General features: G+C 33.9%; 3 protein-coding genes across 3 annotated transcripts; 1 reads left to right on the top strand and 2 right to left on the bottom strand.

Moving 5' to 3' along the window:
* Window positions 1-460: 460 nt before the first annotated feature.
* LOTGIDRAFT_236322 (hypothetical protein) lies at window positions 461-3,978 on the bottom strand (the record flags this gene model as incomplete). Its single annotated transcript, XM_009066726.1, has 8 exons — window positions 3,826-3,978; window positions 3,004-3,081; window positions 2,607-2,732; window positions 2,032-2,265; window positions 1,764-1,859; window positions 1,339-1,470; window positions 783-1,228; window positions 461-750 (listed from the first exon to the last, which is right to left on the bottom strand). Coding segments are annotated over exons 1-8 (1,452 nt in total), but the record flags the coding sequence as incomplete, so codon positions are not given.
* Window positions 3,979-4,231: 253 nt separating this feature from the next.
* Window positions 4,232-11,755, top strand: LOTGIDRAFT_236321 (hypothetical protein). The gene is made up of 15 exons (XM_009066725.1): window positions 4,232-4,329; window positions 4,717-4,895; window positions 5,230-5,324; window positions 5,653-5,769; window positions 6,171-6,311; window positions 6,785-7,014; window positions 7,535-7,721; window positions 8,027-8,120; window positions 8,467-8,568; window positions 9,023-9,085; window positions 9,336-9,445; window positions 9,729-9,822; window positions 10,053-10,318; window positions 10,606-10,761; window positions 11,039-11,755. Exons 2-15 carry the CDS (start codon window positions 4,769-4,771, stop codon window positions 11,141-11,143), a joined length of 1,887 nt encoding a protein of 628 aa, XP_009064973.1. The 5' UTR covers window positions 4,232-4,329; window positions 4,717-4,768; the 3' UTR covers window positions 11,144-11,755.
* LOTGIDRAFT_204741 (hypothetical protein) lies at window positions 11,735-16,784 on the bottom strand. The gene is made up of 11 exons (XM_009066724.1): window positions 16,630-16,784; window positions 16,143-16,288; window positions 15,640-15,707; window positions 15,270-15,319; window positions 14,932-15,039; window positions 14,509-14,604; window positions 13,898-13,953; window positions 13,743-13,788; window positions 13,483-13,491; window positions 13,214-13,267; window positions 11,735-12,689 (listed from the first exon to the last, which is right to left on the bottom strand). Exons 2-11 carry the CDS (start codon window positions 16,182-16,184, stop codon window positions 12,550-12,552), a joined length of 669 nt encoding a protein of 222 aa, XP_009064972.1. The 5' UTR covers window positions 16,185-16,288; window positions 16,630-16,784; the 3' UTR covers window positions 11,735-12,549.
* Window positions 16,785-18,251: the final 1,467 nt, after the last annotated feature.

Raw genomic sequence — 18,251 nt, 5'->3', positions numbered from 1 at the left:
TATTAGCTCTTGATACATCACTGTCATTTTGAATTAAGTTCTCCTTTTCAGGGGTTTTAGAAACATCGAGAGCTTCATTTGAATCAGACATATCTGACACTTTTGGAGAGAGTTTCACCAGAGAGTTATTGTTCTTTGTTTCAATATCTTCCACAACACTGTCAGATTGTGCAGACATTTCATTTAAACTTTCTGAAAATTTTGGCTTTGAGTCTATTGAATTCCTTTTTACAATTTTTTGGGGTTCTAAAGAGTCCCTGCTCGTAGTACGACTTCGTTTAATTGTCATTTCAAATTCATAATCTTGCCCCTTCAGAGATTTAGACCTACGTCTTTTGGAACCGCTCGGCAGAATTTCTGTCTCAGTTGACGTTGTTTCATTTGAAACAGGCGCCGAATTCGACTCAAGATTTGGTGTTGATATTGAAATACCCATGGCTGAGTTGTTGACATTAGTTACCATGGAAATATCAGTTTCACTGTCAGGGGATATCCCACGATCGCCATTCATTTCAGATTTTTCTAATCGCGAGATGGCGCTTGTGTAGATTTCTGAGTCAGAGAGTCTATCCTCGATGCTGGTTGCCGTAGCGTTTCCAGAACTATCCAACCCAGAACCTTCAGTGGATTTATCATCAAAGAGTTCCAAGGATTGATTTTGATCCACGTATTCATGTACGATGTCATCGTCATCTTCGAGATAATCCACGATAGTATCATTGACGTCTGCAGCTAATATTTCTGACGGCGCTGAATTGATGAAATCATCAACTGAGTCTAACCCAGGCTCAACTGAAACATCAGAGTGTCAAGGCTTTTCTCCACAGATACTGAACGCTTTCGCTTTTTCGTGGCTTTGAAAGGTGAAAATGTCTTTTTCATCCCTCCAGCACTATTTTTTTTCACATTTTTCAATTTAGGGGACGGAGTTGAAAACATTTTGATGACTAATTTCGATCCTCCAACAGGCGTCGACACTTTTTTAGTTGGAGATACTTTTTTCACCTTCACTTTTTCACTTTGTTTTTTGTCTTTTCTCACTGATTCTTTCTTGGCAGATTTTTTCTCTGATGGGGTGGAAGTTTTAAAATTTGTGAATCCATATTTGGCTAATTCCTTATTCTTAATTTTAACATAATCAAAATCATCAGTAGTGATATGAGTAATATTGTTCTGGTCTAAAAATGCTGCAATTTCTGTTTTGGACCTGAATTTTTTGCCATCGGGACTGAAAAAGAAATAACGGTTTTGAAAAAATTGGCGCAAGTGATTCAGGAAAGAAGCAATATCTTTGAGATAGAAGCAAAAATGCTAAAAAAAATACGGAAATTGTCCTACCTGTAGACATAAATATCAAAACGTCCAATAGTTTTACCCCCAGATCTCTGGACAACTCTTTTCTTCCAGCCTGGTGGCAGCAATTCCTCATCCTCACTGACTCCTGATGCTATATAGGTATGGTCTCCACTGCTGAAATTAGAAAAGACAAAATGAATGTAAGGCAATATGATAATAGTTTTCTTAAATTTAACTGTTTCAAATTGTAATAATTCAGTTTTATTCAAATAAATGCAACATTCAATTTTTATGGTTAATGGCTTAAGTTATATGTCACTATAAAAGATGCATATAATATATATTTAAGGGTTTTTACAATAAAATTTAAGTGGAATAGCAAGAATCACAGATGTCTGACTGAAAATTGGACTGGTGCAAATAGACGCTGTCAAAAAGACACATAAAAATTTCTTTAAAAATTCTACCTGGATTCTGCCGGAAGAATTTTATCTGATTCTTTGCCTTTTGTTTTAGTTTTCTTTGCTGAATCAACTGATTTCCTTTTTTGTTTAACTTCTTTACTGTAAAAGTTTTAATATAGAGATCATTTTTCAAGAGATGTCATAGGGTAGCTTTAACAATTTGGATATAAGGCCTACCTTTTTTTCCTTATGTAAATAAGCTACTGGGTTTGTCAACATGCTAACCTCTTAGAGTTCACAAAGCTAACAATGGGGTACTTTTTATACAAACCTTGAAGACTTTACATCACCACCATTAGAAACTGTAGGTTCAGAAGTATCATCAACAACAGCAGGTCCAGGTACTTCTTCTGACACTAGTTGTTCTTCCGTGTCCTCCTCAGCATCTTCTTGGCCTGGTATGTCTCCTGGTTTCACAGAAAATATACTCAAATCTACATCAATATCATTCATTTCACAAAAACTTGCTAATTCTTGACGTGTCCGGAACTTACGTCCCTCTGGGCTGCAAAAATGAAAAAAAGAAGAGTTTATGTCATTTTCTTCCCTATATGTCATTTTGCTGCATGTTCACCATTTGTTCAAATTTTTAATCTTTGTTTAACCGATCATACCTTGGTCTCAGATAAAGGAATTGTTTAGTTCAGCTAATCAGTAATAGTGTTAAGAACATTCTGCACAATCTTGGATTTCCATTTCCATTTCTCTGCACGTTACAATGACATTTGCTCACTAATATGCCAAATATTCAACCATGTGTAATGAGGGAGAATTTGCAAGGAGTTAAGGGTATATGATGTTTTATCTTAGTCACTCTTAGTGTTCAAAAGGTTAAAGCTTACCTACCTATAAATAACAACATCATATTTTTTACCAGTTTTCATCCCGAACCTCTGGATCAATCTTTTTCTCCAGCCATCACCCAGATCTATTTCTTCATAACTAGCACTGCTATTATAAGTATGGTCACTTCTAAAATTGAACAGTTATAAAATTTTTAAATAACTCTTCCAAATATACATATATTAGTCTATATTGTTGAAAATTGTACAGTAAAACCCAATAGTATTAAGCCTTTAAAATTGTGCTAGGATATCTAATGTCTTTTCTACCCAAAAATGTTACCTAAATGCTTTCAAACATTGAAATATAATTGATAGCTGCATACACAATGATGTAATGGACCTTATTCTGACGGCAACCCATTTAATATAGATTAAGTTTATCATTTTCATAACTATACCTTATTCCTACAACTGGTGGTAATGATGAAGAAACACTTGGTACAGGATCTAACATATCATCTTCAGCAGTGTTTTCACTGAAAATAGAAAGATTCCCATGTCATTAACAATATCTTTAGAAATGATGCATGATAAAAATACATCAATAATACAATATTCTTGGCAATTTCACCCCGCAGCCACAGCATACTGACAACTAACACGAGCTCAATAAAAATTTCAGTTGGCATTTAAAGTGATACGTCTTAGAATGAACATAAAATGTTAGAATTTTAAACTTGGCCAATAAGAGCATATAATCATCAGTAGATATACCTGGTGTCATAAATAACATAACAGGATCCTAATATAATCCGATAAATCCAAAAAACTTAGTAATTATTCGTAAATATGCAATTAACTATCGAAAAACGCTTAATTAATATTAAGGGTTTTTCAATTATAACTTCCTTTAATGAATTTTCCAATTTTCTAGATTTAACAGGGATTCTGTTTTATCTTTAATACACCAGGTAAGTTCACTGATGAATGAATACTCATATTGACCATTCTTGAAAAATTAAATTTTATGTTCATTCTAAGTAATCTAAGACGTAGTATCCCTTTTAGTTCTTTAGCATTATCATGAAGTAACACTAAGAAGTATTACATAGGAATGCAATCACAAATCTCACAGAAATTGTCTTTAAGCTTCAATTTAGACTCAAATCTCCCAATTCCTGTCAAACTTTATTTCCAAATGATTTTTTTCATTAGGCCTATTGGTTTATATTTTTCTTAACCCAAAAGAATTCTTAGATCGCAAAAGAAACGCATAGTACCTAGGTATAGATTCAGCCACATCAAGATGTGGAGATGGTTCGACAGACATCTTCAATTTATAATAAATGCTATCCCAATTTTAAAAAGTATTGCAAAATAACATAAAATTATTAAAGTTCATTTCAAATCAACTTCTAAAATTTTCACTTCCGGTGTGGTTTTGTACAAATGAATGATTCAGACCAAATATTAAAAAACGAAATGAATTTCATTTCATTCATTATATTTTGATTTATTTATTCATTAGAAGCGAAAACCAATCTATGCTCAAAATAAAAGATATATCTTATCATTTCAATGTTATTTAAGGCCGGAAACAACTTCTTTTGATTGACAAAATTTATTCGATTCATAGATGTTTAACGATCAGGAAAAGAATTGTAGATGGCGCCTTGATCGTCAGAGCAAATTTTCATTCTAGCTGGCGGGAGAGAATAAACGTTTTAAGCTAATCAATTAGAAATCAAGGTCCATTATCTAATCGTATTTACTCTTATTGATTGGTGAGCCCCTTTTCTACTTGACTTCGGCTGACCACAAGTCTGACACTGACTTAATGATGAATCAGTGCTGAGTGAATCATACAGTTTCATTTTATGACATTTTTGACAGATGACAGAAGAATGAATGTTCTATGTCCTCCATACCCTACACCTACCTACCCTTTCATTTTTGAGAAAAGTTCATGGGCCTTATGAAAGTAACAGATCTAGAGGGTTTGGTTGCACAAATAAATCTTTAGACACAATTTAAGACTCCACCCTTATATTATGCCAAATATTTGAGTAACTGGGCCTTGGGCTCTTTTCCTATTTCACTATTTTTTATTCAATCCAGTCAATTTCTGCTTAGCCAAATAACCAATAATTCTTTGCTCTTTATTTTTTCAGTCTCTCAATGGACTGAATATTGAATTTGAAGTAAAGATAGTAGTAATAAAAAATGGCTAATATAAAATTAGTATCTGCGGGAGATGATATTAAAGTGTGGGACAGTCGAAACTTTGGTTTATTAAAAACTTTTGATCCTCATGATCAGAATACATCATGTGTCTGTTGGAGCCATTGTGGTAAGTTCAAGGGGTGCAATTGTCTAATGATTCAACCCAAGTGACATTATTTAATGTTACTGTCATACGCTTTAAGTTATATCAATGGAGTTCAGGGTGTCTGACATTTGATTTCAATTGGTGTACATACTTTGTACACGATTAAATGAATGAATTTAGATTGTCCTACTGCTCGCAACTCTTAAGCATCAACAAATATGTAGTTTTGCTCTTCCATTCTGAATCCAAAGCCCTTATCTTCCAAGTTTAATTAATTAATGTATTTAACAATTTTGTTTACTTTATTCTCCAAATTCAAAGCAATGAACATGTCATGTGGCTTGTGATTTTTCAGGAACATTTTTAACAAGTTGTTCAGAAAATGATGACAAGATAGCAGTTACACAGTTAAAAAATACCAGTTTTCCAACGTATGAAATAAACGTAGAGGTATAGTTTATGGTTTAGTAATCTGAGATTTTCTTATCTAATAAAACTGACTTTATTTCAAACTAACTTCAGCTCTTCGTAGCACTTTTCCTTTCTGAGAAACGTTTTTTTTAGTCTACATAAGAATTATGGGTTGATTTGAAAACAATCTTAGGCAATGCCAGAAGTAAAGCGTCTTTCCTAAGAAGACACAACGTAATCTACCATTCATTACCAAAACAGATTCAGCTATACAGAAACTTCTGGGAATTGCAGAATGATTAAGGCACATTGATAATAAGAGAAACATCAACATTGTAGAAATATTGATAATAATTTTAAATTTCAGAAAGGAAATCTGTGTGTAGATTTCAACTCCAACTCCCGATATATTTTATACGGTGGAACGAGCTGTCTTGTTAATGTTTGGGACCTTAAAACTAAGAAAATGAAAAAATCATTTAAGGTTCGTAGATATTTTTCTCATTGCACACTGTATGATAATCTTAAAGGAACAGGAGTGCCATTTTGAGGAGATTTTAGTCTTGAATATATGTAAATAGTCTTCAGACGTACTAGAAATGTACAAAAATCACATAATTCCTTTAAAAATTCTTCAAACTAGGAATTTTACTCACTATTTCTATAGATGTCTTTTCTATATATCACAGAGTATCTTAAATTGACGAGTCGTCATTTCAACATTCAAACGCAGATGATTCTAGACACACATGGAATTGAAGGCTCAGATAATCGAAGGATACAGATAATCCATGAAAGGTTTGGCCAAGGACCAGCTGGTAGAAAGGATTTTTGGAACTGAAAGCCTAATCATAGTAAAATAGCAATTTACTCTCTGAATTTCAGGAACATAAATCAGCAGTAACAAGTGTAGCCTTCAACTGGAATGATGCTTACATTGCTTCTGGTTCTAAGTCAGGGGAGATAATTCTACATAATTTAATAACCGGACAATCTGGTGCTCCTTTAAAGGCCCCTAAAGTACAGGTTGGTAGATTGATCTTCTGTAACTGTAATGAACTTTTGCAGGGTGAATTCGTAATTATATGAACAGTTGGATTCCACAGACTGAGAAATTTGAGAGTGACACAGACCTGAGAGACGGTCTAAATTTGTCTTAAGAGAGAACTTAGTATGTGCTCCAGATTAAGACCAACTTGGTGCCAAGGTCAACTTAGTGCTAAGGTCAACTTGGTGCTAAGACCAACTTGGTGCTGAGACCAACTTGGTGCTATGGCCAACTTGGTGCTGAGATCAACTTGGTGCTAAGACTAACTTGATGCTAAGGCCAACTTGGTGTTAAGGTCAACTTGGTGCTAAGATTAACTTGGTGTTAAGGCCAACTTTCAATGACTAAAGAAAAACCAGTTGGAATTTACAGATTATATCGAAGCTTTGGATTGCATTCTGTTACCTATGTCAACTGATTACATAGCAATGATAATAATTTTCAATTTCAGGCCATAAAGCAATTACAGTACCATTTCTTTCATAAAGCCTTGTTTGCTGCAGCCTCAGATGATGGAGCTGTTAATTTATGGGATGCTAATACACGTCAATTAAAACATGCCTTTAAAGATGTCCATAAAGCACCTGCTACAGGCCTGGCATTCTCTCCTATTAATGAAATGTTATTGTTAAGTGTTGGGCTAGATAAACGAATAGCTCTCTATGATGTACAGGGAAAAGGGTAGGCTTTGTATAGTATATTGTGAAGTTTATTAATTTTTATATAGGCCCTCCTTTATAAAAAAGAAAAGAACAGTTCACTGTCCAACTTCTGTTTCTTATAGAATAATGATGATAGAGAGTAAATTTTTTGTCAACAGCATACACTTATCAGTGGAAAATCTGTAATAATTTAACATCAATTTTCATCATATAATTATCATGCACATCCAGGGATGTTTTCTTATACATTAAACAACAATTTACTTGGCTAAAATGAAGATACATCATGCCTTGCAGTGTGAAATGAGGAAATTTTTATCAAAACAACTACAGTGAACACTTTTTGAATGCCTACATTTTTTAAATCTCAGCCTGTAGCTGAGGAAACTACGATTAATCTAGAATTTCCTTGATCTTACAAATTTTACAAGGATAATGACGCTAGCCTTAATATTTTCCATGTCTAGCTGTAGGATCTCAACATGACCAACCGAGCCTAGAATGTCCTTGACCTATCAAAATGATTCTCTCCCTTGTAGAAATTTACGTGTATTAATGGCAGAGAGTCCATTATCGTGTATTGATGTAATGGCAGATGGAGGTACGTTAGCAGTTGGTACAACTAGAGGTAAAATACTAGTCTATGATATCAGACAAGGTCCTAATCCAGTTCAAATGTTCATGGCTCATTCTGGTCCCATTTCAACTCTTTCATTTCATCCTAAGGTAAGTTAGCCATTTTTATGCTTTAAGGAATGGTAATGATTTCGGTACATCTGTGGTTTTGCAATTCCACTAAAATTTAGCATTTTCTAATGTTACTAATGCATTGCAAGAATCACAGACGTCTGATTGAAAAGTAGAATTATGCAAATTGATACTATCAGTGTCTCCTAAAACATAAAAAGTTTAGGAAACATCTTGACAATCCATTTTAAGCAACATTGCTAAGAAAGTTTGATAAATAAGCCAGTAATGGCTGTGGTAACTAATGTCTCCAATATAACACTGTACAATTTTTTTTTTTACAGTCTGCAGCCAGTGATAGTGGAAAATCTGCTGCCAATAAAAAACGTCCACCAGAAACACAGAAAATGAAACCAGATAATCCTCCAGCTGATCCTAGTAAGTAGGAAATTTCATTTCAGAGCTAACTGTATATTGTGTTGCCCATGCTTGGCTCTTTGAATATTGAGGATTTAACAACTTTTCAACTGTTCAAACTACAAAACGTCCCTCTAACGCTGTGCATCTCTAATCACACCAAATTTCCCTCATTCCTCACTGCATACCTTCATTAGTTCTGTGAGCTGCAGAAAAGTGAGAAAAATGAAACTCCTTTTAATTCATTTATATCTGTAACTTTTACAAGGTATGCATTATATTCCCAATTATACTGTATATAAAATAATAAGTATTTCTATTGACTGTTAGACCCTTAGTATTTGGCAATTTCAATCTATTTTTTTAGATATATCGAATCAAGCACTTCAAATAGTTAAAGATAAAACTCAGATTAAACAGAATGCTGTTAATACAGAAGACGTGTTTTCACCTATCAGAGAAAACATGGGTAGGTTTCTGATATAGTGCCATTTACCTAGATAGATGCATGGAACCTTGCCTGATAGTGCCATTAACATGGAATGATGTGTAAAACTTGGTATTAATCTTGTTGGAAAGTAAACTTCTGTTTCCAACACTTGTTGTCCTGATGAGGATTTGGTTTCTTAAACATGTGTCGGCAGCAAGAGATGAAAACTGGAATTAATACTATTACAATTTTCAGTCAGACATCTCTGATTCACTAAACAGATGAAAACTCTTGTTACATGGAGCTGAATTAATACTATTACAATTTTCAGTCAGACATCTGTGATACTTGTAAATTCACTAAACAGCATGTTATGACATCACTATCTCAAAGCTTATCTCTAGCTTAGATATTATTAGCAGCTTTTGTAATAGTGACATCATAAAAAGTTGAGAAAACCTCTTGACAACCTCTTTAATTTGATATTTTTCAGGTGTCCAGGGTTCAACCTCTTTTAATGATGACTCTCTGTTTCAAAACTCTACCAATTCTGCTGGTAGGTTAAATGACTTAGTCATTATTGTATTCTTTTCTTGAAATAGCCCAGAATTATCAAGGTTTATTTTCAAAGTGAATATCTATTTTAAAGTTTGTGTACAATGTAATCATAATTTATTGGTCCTGGGACCTTTTTCTCAAAAACCTAACCAAAATCCAAATTTAATAACACAGTAATCTGATTGGATGATAATTTAAAATTGATTTTAGTGATTGACCAACCAATGACTCTTAAGAATTATTTGTAGGTGCTGGAGCATTTGGAGTTTTCTCCCCTTTACAAGGTAACGGTACTACTAGTAGCCTACCAGGAAAATACAGCCTTGGTAACAGTCCATTGGTTAATAATAGTTATCAGGTACGTCTTGTTGATTAGTCTAACCCTTACATGGTGTCTGCATTATGCCAACTTGTTGATTTTGGTTAGGACGGCAATGTACGTTAATTATGGTGACAGAGACATGCTTACTTGAAATTCTGAGGTCTATATTCTTACATTCAAGACCCATATCAACTGTTGAAAATGCGAATCTGTCCCTTGAAGTCCTTAGTCCGGGCCCCTCTGTAAGGGTACAGGCTGAAAAATAACCTTTTTAACAGTAAAAATATACAGTTATTGTATGATGATTGATATTTTACAGGGTGCCAGTTCAGCAGTGATCTCTCCAGTCAATGGTAGTAGTAATTATTCTGTTCAGTCCTACCATTCTGATCCTAGCATTACCTCTTACAATGGTACGTTTCTCTTGTTGATTCATACGGTAGGCAGTGGTGGTGCCAGGAACTGGGGTTAAAACAGAGACAAGAGTGACCAAACTGTCAGGGGCGAGATTCCACGCAGAGGGATCAAAATGGCAGTTTGTCATTTTGGAGCTCCAATCAGACATGACCGGCAAAAAAGAATAATTTAGCAGCCCTGGTTAAAAAGTAGGATGTAAAACTTGATTTCATTTCATATATTTTAGGCATGATACAACAAAGGGGTGTAAGTGCATCTCCGAGTCTGCCTCAGATACATGTACATGAAACAAACAATACAGCACAGCCCCATGTCAGTCTCAATACTAGTCCAAACAGTCATGCAGCCAGCACGACGGGGGGTAAAAAGGTCATGTTTACAGACCAATCGTTCGTAGCTGCGTCGCCTAGTAACCAACAGATAAACGATTGTCGACAAGATTTACGTCAAGAAATTCGCGAAGCTTGGCAGGAATCTAAATCTTCACCACAGGTTGGTTTTTCCTTGTAATTTGTTTAACATTGAACATTCTGCTTCACAATTTGGTGCTGTGAAATAGCATAGTCGGTAGCGATTGTCGTCTGCTAGGCGATTAGGTGCTGTAGGTTCGAATTCTTCTCAATGTAGGAAAAATCAAGCATGGCCGGTGCCTTCGAAAGTGAGTCTGGTGACAGCTTTCAAACGCTATCGCCTAGTATACCAAATAAAGATTATTGACCATGTGGATTCTCTGAAAGGGATGCCATTTGACTGCATGCTATTTTTTCTCAATATTTCAGAAGCCACATACATCGCCTGTGTCTGACCCAGGTTTATTCCAAACTGAATTTATTAGAAACTTGGTGCGTGAATCTCAAGAAGAACTAAGAGAAGAAATACATCGTGATCTACAGAGTCTACATATTGAAATGCTGAGACAGTTTCAGATGCAACAGGTTGGTACAAGTGATGTCACATTGCATTTGTGCTATATGCTTATGCGTTATATTACTAAGAGTTCAGGGTATATCACACTTTTTTGAATCACACTCAGCTTAGTCTTTGTGAAAATTTCCTGTCTTGCACACAGCATGTCTTGTTGTTAAACCTTGTCAAAGATGTAATAGTGATCTTATATTCTAGTAAAAGACAAAGCTTTTGAGGATGTCAAGACAAAATTTCTTCATAGCTGAAAAGTAGGATGTAAAACTCCATTATTTTTTTTTTTTTCAGGCAGAGGTAATGTCAATGATGGAACATTTATCATTAAATAGAGATTTAGTGAAGGAAGTTGAAATGTTACGTGAGGAGAACAAACGATTAAAGAAACAATTCTGAATTCCGTAAACTTTCTGTGATTGTTTTAACCATTTGAACACTGAGTGTCAGAAGAATGCAGTGTCAAATACTTGACTCAAATGTTGAAGCATTAAACAATGGCTTTGCTTGTGCAGGTATCGCCACAATTAGGACCAACAGTGTTGCCATAGTTATGAAAACAGACGAGATATTGATATGTGATATTGTAAAGTGCAATTATCTAAAAGTGCTAGAATGAAACATAAGGCAAGGCTAATCAGCCAGACAGTGCCACATGTGGATTTATTTTTCTAATGTTTTTGGTGGAGATGTAAAATCAAGCATGGTGCGAAATAGTAGGATATCGAACTTTGAAAGTGAGACACACTGAATGGAAAATGTCTGAAAAACTGTAATACCGTTTCTAACAAAGCTTGTATGTACACAACAGCAATTCCTTAAGAATTCCGCAAAGCTTAGAAGTCAGACTTTGCAAATTGAGCTTGACTTGTATGCAAGAAAGCTTAAAAGACTGGTTAAACAAGAAAGATTTGCACGATATTTCTAAAAGGAGGCTTATTATTCCATGCCAAATATCACTGCCAATAACTCAATAATATAACTCTATATAAAATGTAATATCATTTATTTACTTTGATATTGTTAGTTATTACATTATAAAATCAGTATACTTCATCTTGCATCATTTACACACATTGTTTCTTCATAACTAACTGAAGTATAGTCGAGACAAGAAAGTTATGCATGTCTGAGTCCAATTGGAAACTTAAACTGGAGTAGTCCACTTTATTTTTGAGGTAGAATATATAGTAATTGAAACTATACAAGCATGACTTATATTGTGTTGATTACTACGTAAACTACCTACTAATAAAGTAGACTAATTCTGTTTATGGTTCAAATTGAGCATGGACTTGCAGAAATATTATTTATGTTTCATTTATTGAAATTGTAGACTAAAAACTTGTACAGTTAAATCATTATTACATTATATAATATATTCTTTCATTATTATTATATCAAAAATTGTCTCCCTTGATAAGCATAGGAAAATTATTCATTGTAGACGTCATCCCCGCCAAATTTGCTTGTATCACATAAGACCTTTGCGGAGATGACGTCATAAAACACTTAGTTTTAGTAGACTTGCAAGATTGAAAATGGAGAAAATTGATCTTTTTTAAGAATATGAAGTTTTTGTTTTACGTTTTAGTCCCATAAGATGTCTGAATGCACCAAAGCATTTCTATTTTTCACAGATTTTCTTAGGGGAGAGGTTCTCAGGCACTCCATGGGTACCTTACGACTATGCAGATTTCGTTTAATTGGTTAGGATTATTAGTGTACTAGAGATTATATATTCCAAGTGGTTGCTTTCTTACTCCTGTTCAATGAGTTTTGTAATGAATATTCAATAAGAGACACTATTTAAGATATTCAGTAGAAATGGAGGGCTCTATTTGTTCTTGGTCTGGATTCACAGGTTTTATGTGCTTAGCCTGTTCTTGAGCTATAGCATATGTGTACACTCTAGAATCTATAGATAACCCACTTTCACTCAGTTCTGAAAAGAAAATATGGGAATGTGTTTTATCAATATTAATCACATATCTATAACAAAAACTTTGACTGCAAAAAAAACATATATATTTATATCTGTTGTTTGGCCTATTATTGAAAGAATCCTATGGTTCATTTGTAATGAAGCATCTAGTGTGGCCCAGGATTTAGAGACAGCTGTATTAAAATTGAATTTCAGAATTAAGTCTATCCATTTCTGTGATTACAAAATTTATTCTGGTGAATTATACTTAAGGCCATACAAAATAAATAGTCTGTTTTACAGGCCCAAAAATGCCTGATTGTTGCTTTAATATTAAATGTACATTAAATTTGTGGTAATATATAATAAATGCTTTCTCTTGCTCTGATTTATTCCAATTGAAAATCTAAAAATGCTCTTATAAATAATAATAAAAAATTCGCCCTCTGGCCCCGATTTTTGAAAAAAAAGGCCTGTAATCAAAACGGACTATTTTTTTTGTATGGCCTAGTATTATTTAATTAGATTTAGAAATATAATCATACCGTTTAATTTGACTAAAAGTTGATTTAAAGGAACAATTAAAACTTCTATAAATTCTTAAAAAAAAAATCAGGAAAAATTATTATCAAAGCAGATTCTAATATACAGAAGATTAGTATACATGATTACTTATTCTTATAGCAAGATTTCAAATGTATATGAACAAGGGAATATAAGAAATTAATTGATGAAGGTATATAAAAAATAATTATGTCCTTGATGCATTTCGTCCATCAATTTTAAAATCCAAAAAAAATAAAAACTCACTAACCCCCGTCATCTGAAAAACAAACAAATTTAAATTAAAATATCAAGAAATGAAATGGAGGTTTTTATTCTGAGAAAAAATTAGCACTACCATGAAGTCTGCAATGAGGGAAATTGAGCCATTTGTCTATTCATTTCCAATTGTCAATCGCTTTTTAACTTACAAGTTACAACTATTTATTTAAAGGTAAGCAATGTATTCTAAAAAAACTACAACAAAATCTGAAGTATTTGATAAAAAAAGAACTATCAGAGATGAAATACCTAAATTTGTTTTATGTTCAATATTTTCTTTAGTGTCACCATCAATCTGAAATAGAAAAATACAGGCATATTGGACAAGCCTTCTAAGAGTGTATATCAAAGATGTTGGTGCTCATAAACAACCAAATATAAATCAAAGTAAATTACAGCCTTACCTCTACAGTTACCATAGAAACAGATGTATTTCCTACTCCTGGATCTAAACATGTGACTGAAAAAAACAGAAACAAACTTTGATACTGATAGTGGTGAGATATTTTAATGGTAAAATTGTGAAAACAAGACTCTTCCAAAATGTAAATACCATAGACTTTTAGAATGACAAATTGCTCTGGACTAGTCAAAATCAAAATTCTATTCAAGCCATTTCTAGTGCATCTTTTTAAATAGTATCAACAACCAAACCAACAACACAGAATCATCCAATTTGAACCAATCCAACTACCAACTACTACGACTACCAACAACTACCTAGTTTGCGATATCAGCATCTGTTGGAAGCGTTCGTTAATTTGTCATCTACCAACCAAACTACAGGGCTCAATTGCCATATCAGCATCCACTGGGAGCAAACGTTAACTTGTCATCTACCAACCAACCATGTTTACACAATCCAAGTTCAATTCAACCATTGTGTCTTGGATATGAAAACCTCATCAGCACAGCTGGTTTTGAAAGGTGTCTAAAGTACATGGGTAAAGTGAGCCAACTCAATGACAAGGAGTGAGAAATTTCATGGATTTTAGAGTAAAAAAATAGTGCTTACTTGGTGATATATGCTTACAAATTCCCATAAACCCTGTTTCTTCTTTTAATTCTCGTACAGCACATTTATCAGGCGTCTCTCCTTTATCAATCAAACCTTTAATGGAATATTTGTCAATGAAAATTCCTTATCGATCAGCCTTTTAGTACACAGGGAACAGAACAGCCTGCAGCAAACAGGGAACTGAACACCCGGCAGCACACAGGGAACTGAGCAGGCTATAAAACACAGGGAACAGAACAGCCCACAGTACACAGGGAACTGAACAGCCTGCAGCACACAGGGCACTGAACAGCCTGCAGCACACAGGGCACTGAACAGCCTGTAGCACACAGGGAACTGAACAGCCTGTAGCACACAGGGAACTGAACAGCCGGCAGCACACAGGCCCACAGGAAACTAAAAATAACTCTGTAAGCATACCTGCAGGAAATTCTATGGTATAATTTTTCATGGGAGGTCTGTACTGTTTGACTAGGATTACACAATCAAATTTGAGATTTCTCCGTAACACTGGTAATACAACCACGGCTGTAAAAGATTCGGAAAATATTCATGAAGTAATGCTGAAGCCATAGATACTCAATTGGTGAAATTGAAATATGTTCTGATGAAATTGCCAAAATAAGAGTGGATTCAGGGGTTCCAGAAAACATGTAAAAGTTTTGGACTCAAGTTTGTTGAATGACATCCCAACTATTGAAAGTTCTAAATCTGTGATATGCTTTAAAATTTAATCAAGGACTAAAACACTGGCCTACCATCAGCACTGTTGGATTGTTTTGTGGTTCTGTATACTGCTTCCCAGACTCTAGAAATAGAAGTAGTTAGAACTCTAAACAAAAATTCAAAAAATCTAAAATGAGTCCTGCACCATTGCTTCTGTGACATTTTTTTAGTGCTAACCTACAACCTTTAATTGACTAGAGCTCATATCATTCTGCTGACATGTGTTTCAGATATACAATCCTCATCAGGACAGATAGCATGACTTAAGAGTCAAGTCAGACAATCAGATATGTCCAAATTGAATTTATTGGTTCCACTTCAAACTATCCTCAAATGTTTTCAGAAGTAACTCCCAAACATTTTTTTCATCCAAGAAACTAAAGAAAGTGAAAGTAGACTTACCTCTCTTTGCCTGTGGGATCTGAATAATGTATTTTGTTCAATGAAATCCAATTACCTCTGGCCACCTCCTGAAATATCATAATTGAAAAATAATTCCAAACCAAAAAAATATCATGCGTTCATGATAGGAGAAAGATAAAAGGAGAAGAAAAGGGGAATTATGTTTTATGTCTAATGAACGACTTTAAAATAAATATTGCTCAGTTAATTTTAACCTTTTCAACCCTAGCTATATATATAATATATAATATTACATAACACAATATATATACCCGAATAGCCGGTATACCAGTCGTTACTAAGTAACGTCATACAACGTTAACGTCATACACTTTACTTTTATTACTTGAAGTTCAAGGTATATGATGTTTTATTTCATTTACATTCAGAGTTCAAAGGGTTCAATAGCTACCAACAGAAAAATAAATGGGACAGTGGCCCATTTCCCCACCCCCACCCCAGTTCGAGGGGTGCCCATTCTTAATTATTTCTGAATTACATACCTCTTGTTTTATAAACTGACATTGTTTAGGTGGGGATGTCATCTTGGTTCTAGAAATGGTTGATATGACAACCCACCTTCTAAATTTTGTTTTAAAAATGATTGTTTCTTCTGGTTAAAAACACAATATCAGCTCTTTATAGCACCCTGAATTAAAAAAAACACATCAACATTTTGTGTCTGGGGTGAATCTATTTCAATTCTCATGGCATGGACCTCCTCCCAAAGAATTTTGAACCAAGAGTTTCACAAGTTTATAAATGACTACTCTCGCTCTTATAAAGGGCATTTCAAACTCCTAACAAAGCTAGATCTAAAGGAAATTTCTGTAGGCCTACTGACGACAAAGTTTCCACTTCATTACAATTTTTTCGAATCTTGCGGTAGTCTTGAGAATCACAGACACCGTTTAATACTTAGAAGCAGCATTCTTAACATGGGTGTGGATTCTTTGTCTGCCAACGCCAAAACCAAATTCCAGATCATACCTCGCACAGCCTTTTGACTGTTTGGTGGTTTTTGTTAAGTTTACTTTCGAAAAAGCAATTTATTAGCTAACAAAGAAAAGTTCTTTTCAAAAATTTCTAACTTTTGTGTTTACAGATGGCGCTATATGCAATAAAGTTAGTGGTGTCACTAAAATTCCAACCTTCCGCACAATATATCTACTCTACATCTACATGACACTGTATGTTCAAGCTTTCTAGGGTGAAATTTCGAGTCAAAATATGCACAACAGTAGGCTCATGGTGTGTATTGAAATAAGGAACACATCCATTCAATAAGAAGTTTATTAGTAGACTAACATACAAAGCAAGGGACACCTATCAGACAACTCAGGGTACTATAAAGTTACACAATATTGCAGGCATATGATATTGGCCTAGATGATATACCATAGTTAGATATCTCACAGTAATAATGTATAGACATAACAGCTCATTAACTTGTAAAATTCGGATTCCGCCATAGAAGAGCATATTCCCCTTTACAACTGTATGTCTCACAGTTTTTTTTTTTGCGCTTTCTACAGTGTTTTACTTAGTTGCCTTGTCAGTGTGATTTATATGTAAATACTCTTCAGAAGTCCTAGAAATGTGCGAAAATCACATTATTTCTTTAAAAAATAGACTAAAATCCGAAGAAAAATGTGAATTTATGAATCAAATTCAGTAATTCAAACACTTCAGTGTGAAACGAAACATTCGACTTAATTGTTAGTTGATAATAAAACATTAATTAAATTAGAATTGATACAAGATTTTATAGTATAAATCAAGCAACATATGTTTATTTATATTTGATGGAGTACAGGCTGGAATGAGTTATTTTATAGTTTTAATCGAGATATTTTGGATAAGGATTACTTATCAGAAACACTAGAAATGTACATAAATCGCATAATTTTTTCTCAAGAAAAGACGAGTCGTCATTTTAAATTTAAAACTCGGATAATTCTGGACACACATGGATTTGAAGGCTCAAATTTCGACGGTGGGCTGTTAGCTTAGCTTAAGAAAATTCCAGTTTCCGAGACTAATGTACGATTGGTCAAATGGATGGTGAATTTTTCCCTTTAATAAAATGGAGCACATAATATTTCAGTATAATATACACGTATCGTCATCAAATGAAAATGTCATTTTCAATTTTCACAAACACCTAATGTCAATTTTTCTTTTACATATAATGATATGTTAATGAATCAAGTGAAACTTTAATGAAACGCGTAATTGTGGCGCATATTTTATAGTCTAATGTTTTTGTAATTTTCAATTTTCCTACAATTTAAAGATGGGTTTCCTTATTTTTTTAGTGTCAAATTAAGCAAACTATTTGATTAATTGGTGTTTCTAATGAATTCTTATTGCATATAATTAAGAGTTTTAACCAATCATAAATGTCCATATATGTACAGTCTGGATAAGCATAAAAGACTTTTTGACCTTTCTTGATCGGTCACAGAATTCTGTTAAGTCATTAGAACACCTCTACTTTCTATTCATATAAGTATTAGCAAATTGTAAAATAATTACAATCGTCCCAATATTTAGTACCCTAACAATTAGCCCTGTACCGAGTTTAATGCCACTGTCAATCCTTCTACGTC

This window comes from Lottia gigantea (assembly GCF_000327385.1).
Source record: "Lottia gigantea unplaced genomic scaffold LOTGIsca_79, whole genome shotgun sequence".
Classification (NCBI taxonomy): Eukaryota; Metazoa; Mollusca; class Gastropoda; family Lottiidae; genus Lottia; species Lottia gigantea.
The sequence above is the reverse complement of the archived record's forward strand: the minus strand, read 5'-3'. Positions and strand labels throughout refer to the sequence as shown.

Excerpts from the sequence above, each read along its gene's own strand:
- LOTGIDRAFT_236321 (XM_009066725.1), top strand. The coding sequence starts at position 4,769 with ATGGCTAATATAAAATTAGTATCTGCGGGAGATGATATTAAAGTGTGG. Across the intron at positions 7,722-8,026 it reads CTCTTTCATTTCATCCTAAG|TCTGCAGCCAGTGATAGTGG; the intron begins GTAAGTTAGCCA and ends TTTTTTTTACAG. Across the intron at positions 8,121-8,466 it reads TAATCCTCCAGCTGATCCTA|ATATATCGAATCAAGCACTT; the intron begins GTAAGTAGGAAA and ends CTATTTTTTTAG.
- LOTGIDRAFT_204741 (XM_009066724.1), bottom strand. The coding sequence starts at position 16,184 with ATGACATCCCCACCTAAACAATGTCAGTTTATAAAACAAGAG. Across the intron at positions 15,040-15,269 it reads ACAATCCAACAGTGCTGATG|CCGTGGTTGTATTACCAGTG; the intron begins GTAGGCCAGTGT and ends AATCTTTTACAG. Across the intron at positions 14,605-14,931 it reads TACCATAGAATTTCCTGCAG|GTTTGATTGATAAAGGAGAG; the intron begins GTATGCTTACAG and ends ATTCCATTAAAG.